The following is a 6,000-nucleotide window of genomic DNA, read 5'->3' as shown; positions in this document are numbered from 1 at the left end:
TAACCAAACATGCCTTTTATTCAAAGGTACAGTACAACATTGACGTAACAGACCCATGCCCAGAAAATATGGTTGTGACAAGATCAACGACCATGATGTACGCCAATGGAAACAAAAGAAATAGAATGCCACACCCAAGCCCCTCTTTCTTCTCGTTGTTTCCAGGGTTTAAAGGGGAACTGAAGTGAAAAATGAAAATCAATTATTTAGTAGTTTTCATCGTGCTGATTTCGAATATCGACACGAAATTAGTGTTTTTCTTTTCGTTTTCCTGCATTCACAACGCGAAGTGTGAAATTTCTTCATTTCCGTGGCGGAGAGGTCTGGAGACAAGTTTCAGGCGCTGACGTAAAGTCGTGGACACGTGCCCCGATCGCAACGAAAACAACATTGTAGTAGGTAGTAGAGTGAATCGGAGGGAGGGAATTCGGTTAGTGGTTAGAATTTCAGTTCGCAATTTTCACGACAGCTCTTCAGGAATGACAACAGACTTAAGATCGAGCGACGATGAATCTGGAGCATGTGGTGGTGAAGTACTTGCCCTACCAAGGGCGAACGGGAACTGCGAAAGTGGCGATGAAGATTAGCCTAGGCCCGATGAGATCCCAGAGGCTGAGGATGAATTATCTCCCGCGACGTGCTCGTTTTGTCGGTAGAAATGAGGAAGTAAATCAATGGTACGTCGATCTTTGTCTCTTTTCTGACAATGAAGGCAAGAACAACTCAAACACAATTTCCTTATTTCCTTATAAAAAGTAAGATACAACTGAGAATGTAGGCTACATATTATAATCTTTCCATTTCTAAAATCTGAAATAATAAGGATTATTACATGTTACAATTTAATAAATATTTGCTTTGATATAAAACGTTTATACATAGTTTGATGTGTAGCACGGAACAGGTCGACCTAATCCACTTTGGTTTAAAAACTGGCTTGTTTTTTGTACATTGACAAGTATTATTAAATCTTACTGCAATTAAGATTTTTGGACTGATAATTCGAAAATGTCAAATATTTAATAGAATTGCATAAATATGCCTAAAATACATTAATACCTAAAATTATATCCATTTTGCTAGGTATCTACAAACAGTGGCCGATCAATGGATGGTTTGCTGGTTTTTGGGTATTTGTGCTGGAAAAACTGGACAACTTTAAGTATGAATTTATCACAAAATGTAAAGAAAAGAACTTTAGTCAAAGATAACAAGAGTTTCAAAATTCTGCAGAGAGACAATGAAAATGCAAAACTCAGCTACCTACTACATATACAGTGGAGTACAGGGTTATATACAGGGGTTATTCAAAGGGACCAGACTTTCAGTTCATAATAGCAAGAAGAGAAATTTAGAACTAGTGGGGTCATGTTATAAGTTAGAAATTTGTTAAAACTAGTGGGGCAATGGCCAAATCTTGTCAGCCCTAGGCCAAATCACTAGATTAGTCACATCAAGGGGGGGAGGGGTTGGGGATTGAGCAAGGCTTGATATTTTCAAGATTCCTAAGGTATATTTTTCAAGATATTTTACTCACATCAAAATGTGTAGAATAGTTTGGATTTGATAAAGTTTTTCTCTTACAATAATGGTCCTGTACCACCTGCTTGGTAACATTTTTTATACATAATCAGAAGAAAATGTTTTACCTTCACAGTACAATGTTCTTTTAATGTATTCTGTCACTGCCTGTTGTTTAGATACACTGTTTTCAAATTTTGAGAATGAAGTTTTTGGTACCCAATGGTTATATTTTTCTGAAATTTGCTTCGACTCAACATTTTTCATAGAACAGTTATGAGATAGAAACCCTGACATATCTTTTGTTAAGATAGAGTCTTTTAATAAACTTGGAAACATATACATCATTTAATGGTTGTGCTTTAAATCCTTCTCCTTTATGTACATCCTAGTATGAATTGTTTTTTGTGCCTGGAGTTATACCAGAAAATGCTTTGATATCATGTTCTATATCTGGTATTTCTGAGGTGGGGGACTACTTTTGTTGTTTTCAGCAAACCGAATTGTGTAGGTTTGGCAAGTTTCATGGCTCTACAGCTAACAGAAATGGATTAACCATAGTTATGTCCTCTGAGTGCTGGGCACAGGACCCCCATTCTAAAACTAGCGAAAGAGGTATTTCTGAAGTGGGGACCACTCAATCATTTTCTGCAAGTAAATTATGTGGGTTTGCCAAGTTTCATGGCTGTATAGTTAACAGAAATAGATTTACCATACTAATGTATTCTGAGTACTGGGCACAAGTACCCCAGTCTAAAAATAGCACAAGGGGTATTTCAGAGGGTGGGGACCATTCTAAAACTAGCGAAAGAGGTATTTCTGAAGTGGGGACCACTCAATCATTTTCTGCAAGTAAATTATGTGGGTTTGCCAAGTTTCATGGCTGTATAGTTAACAGAAATAGATTTACCATACTAATGTATTCTGAGTACTGGGCACAAGTACCCCAGTCTAAAAATAGCACAAGGGGTATTTCTGAGGGTGGGGACCATTCTTATCATTTTCAGCAAGTCAAATTGTGTCGGTTTGCCAAGTTTCATGGCTGTATAGTTAACAGAAATAGATTGACCATACTAACGTATTTTGAGTACTGGGCACAAGTACCCCAGTCTAAAAATAGCACAAGGGGTATTTCTGAGGATGGGGACCATTCTTATCATTTTCAGCAAGTCAAATTTTGTCGGTTTGCCAAGTTTCATGGTTGTATAGTTAACAGAAATAGATTGACCATACTAACGTATTTTGAGTACTGGGCACAAGTACCCCAGTCTAAAAATAGCACAAGGGGTATTTCTGAGGATGGGGACCATTCTTATCATTTTCAGCAAGTCAAATTTTGTCGGTTTGCCAAGTTTCATGGTTGTATAGTTAACAGAAATAGATTGACCATACTAACGTATTTTGAGTACTGGGCACAAGTACCCCAGTCTAAAAATAGCACAAGGGGTATTTCTGAGGGTGGGGACCATTCTTATCATTTTCAGCAAGTCAAATTGTGTCGGTTTGCCAAGTTTCATGGCTGTATAGTTAACAGAAATAGATTGACCATACTAACGTATTTTGAGTACTGGGCACAAGTACCCCAGTCTAAAAATAGCACAAGGGGTATTTCTGAGGATGGGGACCATTCTTATCATTTTCAGCAAGTCAAATTTTGTCGGTTTGCCAAGTTTCATGGTTGTATAGTTAACAGAAATAGATTGACCATACTAACGTATTTTGAGTACTGGGCACAAGTACCCCAGTCTAAAAATAGCACAAGGGGTATTTCTGAGGATGGGGACCATTCTTATCATTTTCAGCAAGTCAAATTGTGTCGGTTTGCCAAGTTTCATGGTTGTATAGTTAACAGAAATAGATTGACCATACTAACGTATTTTGAGTACTGGGCACAAGTACCCCAGTCTAAAAATAGCACAAGGGGTATTTCTGAGGATGGGGACCATTCTTATCATTTTCAGCAAGTTAAATTGTGTCGGTTTGCCAAGTTTCATGGTTGTATAGTTAACAGAAATAGATTTACCATAGTAACGTATTTTGAGTACTGGGCACAAGTACCCCAGGCTAAAAATAGCACAAGGGTTTTTTTCCCAAAATGATTCTATATTCTATCTTGTTACGCATACCGAATTCTATATTTTCACCAGGTTTCATGCTTTTATCACAATTTTCACGATTGTTATCTGTCATGAACCTTATCAAACTCACTACTACATTACATCAAAACATCTCTTCGTGTCCACCACTTTACGTCACAAGGTCACGTGACACAGTGGTCCGACCGCGTTCTCGCTCCGCCATCGATGAGGGCAAATTTCGACTTTAAAAACTTAATAACATAAAAACTACATAACGTATTAAAAAAATTCAAACGGTTTTGGAATCAGCACGGGAACCTTTATCAGTGGTAAAAAAATAGTTTTTCACTTCAGTTCCCCTTTAAAGGGAATCGACAAATGCTGAAGGGCCTTAAGCCATCTTTCAATAAAAAATTGACCAATGAGTGAGCGTGATTCCACTCACATGCTCATTGATTGGTTAATATTTATTGACTGATGGCTTAAGCCACTTTTATTTCTGTCGGAGATTCCCTTAAAGGACATTATCTGGAGTAATTTTTAGGCAAGACTTAAAGGAAGCCTATAGTTTCTTAGAGAAAAGAGACAAGACTAGCTGCAACTCAATGAAAAATATATCCACAGTGGAACACGTTTTATAAAAAAGAGGTTCAATTCCCTGCCCATCTGGAAAATGCCCTAGGCACTTCCGAAAATACACTAGAACGAAAGCGCCAATGTTTTGCTACTGAAAAGCTAAATACGGTTGGGTTTTCCGATGTAGTTTTCCCTCTAAAAAATGAAAGTATGAAATGAGGATGGTTTCATATTCAAGTTACTGCCCATACTTACAAAAACATAGAGTTATACTGGTTGACATGAAGTCTTGTGTTAATATTCAACTTCACTGACACCAGCTCCAGGCAGGAAAGATACTTTCGTGCTTTTTTACATGATAGTTGCTTTATGACGAGCAATAGGTTCTTCAATGTCAATAAGCAGGGCCATTTAAATGAGATCAAGTAAGGAGCGAGGGATTCAGTTTAAAATGAGGATGGGTGCTCGAAAAAACTACCAAATAACAAATCAAAGGTTCTAAAACCATTTTGTCACCAAATGGAAGCCATCACATCCTCCCAACTCCCCCAATCCCCCCAATTCCCCTAACTCATTCATTAATGTTGCATTGTCCTTTAAATAACCAGGAGCAAGCAAGCTACAAAGACCATGAAACGACGAGGTGAAAGTTGAATGTAATATGTGCTTTTGAGGAGAGACATATGTCTTACCTTCTGCATTTAAAACAAACGGTACAATATGTATATCGATGTTAACAAGTCTACCTGAAAACCTCCCGCAATGGGACAAAGCTGCGTACGAGGCAAAATGTTATCATTCCTTCTGCATACATTGATGACGTCATCATCACAATGTTACGGAACAGTCTAATTTTCGGCCAAGCTTAAATCGGAAAACAGTAAACATTCGCTTTTGTAAAACGCCGATGTTTTCATTTTTTCCGCCCTCATAATTGTTTGGCACCAGGTCTGTACCGAGGTTCCTATTATGATGAAAAATGCAAATGCAAAGAGAGGTTTCTTGGGAGATGATGTGAAATGTCGTGCTTTAATTGCTACGGATATTCAGCGAGAAAGAAGGGTCAAAATTGAGGTCATTCTATATTACCACAAAAATGATATCCTAGGGAAGGGGTTCACGAGCTCCCCCGTAATAAAGAGGCCAATTGAAAAAAGGCCTTCGGTTCTTAACTGATGTTACCACGAAATTCTATTTTTCTACAATTTTCGAATTTGGATCACATAATCTGAAAAAGCATCATGCAATACCTCAATGTGCTTAGTCAGTTAAATCTATTACAAATTGGCTGAGATATGGCCACATTACGTAGTAATTTAACCTTTGTAATTTGGTTTCTGTTCCTAACTTTAAGAACAGTGCCAAAATAACAGTAACCCGTTAGCAAACTTCAAATCGTTCATGGGCCATATCTCACCCAATTATGAACATATTTAACTGATTTTAAATTTTTAAAGATATTTCATGATATTCTCTTAGGTTATCAGGTAAAAATTTCTACGGGCGCCGCAAATGCATTGTAGCTTGGATATGTGCACAATTGCTGTCTTTGATATGTGCACAATTTTAGTTTGTAAAGTACTGTATATTAAAGGTTCTATCTTTCTTTACCCTCTCTTGCATTGGGGTCTAAAAAACTTGTGTGCATTTTAGATAACTCTAAAAGCTGTAGGTCATTTATGAACTGGTGTTGTCATCTGGTTAAACAGGCTGCCAAGGACAGTTCCTAACGACAAGGCACAAGTGCAAAGCAAGTTTCTATTTCTTACATCAAACATTGTCTAGAAAAGATCTTAAGAAAACAGCAAACAAGAGAATATACAGG

At 37.5% G+C, this 6,000-nt stretch overlaps 1 protein-coding gene across 1 annotated transcript; it reads left to right on the top strand.

Moving 5' to 3' along the window:
* The first annotated feature begins 293 nt into the window (after positions 1 to 293).
* On the top strand, positions 294 to 3,836 carry LOC135684813 (uncharacterized). The gene is made up of 2 exons (XM_089108539.1): positions 294 to 677; positions 1,084 to 3,836. Exon 2 carries the CDS (start codon positions 2,085 to 2,087, stop codon positions 3,618 to 3,620), a length of 1,536 nt encoding a protein of 511 aa, XP_088964665.1. The 5' UTR covers positions 294 to 677; positions 1,084 to 2,084; the 3' UTR covers positions 3,621 to 3,836.
* Positions 3,837 to 6,000: the final 2,164 nt, after the last annotated feature.

Source organism: Rhopilema esculentum, chromosome 5 (genome assembly GCF_057945365.1).
Source record: "Rhopilema esculentum isolate cy_ngs chromosome 5, ASM5794536v1, whole genome shotgun sequence".
Taxonomy (NCBI): Eukaryota; Metazoa; Cnidaria; class Scyphozoa; order Rhizostomeae; family Rhizostomatidae; genus Rhopilema; species Rhopilema esculentum.
The sequence above is the reverse complement of the archived record's forward strand: the minus strand, read 5'-3'. Positions and strand labels throughout refer to the sequence as shown.

What these genes read in the sequence shown, in the direction of transcription:
- LOC135684813 (XM_089108539.1), top strand. Translation starts at nt 2,085, where the DNA reads ATGTCCTCTGAGTGCTGGGCACAGGACCCCCATTCTAAAACTAGCGAA.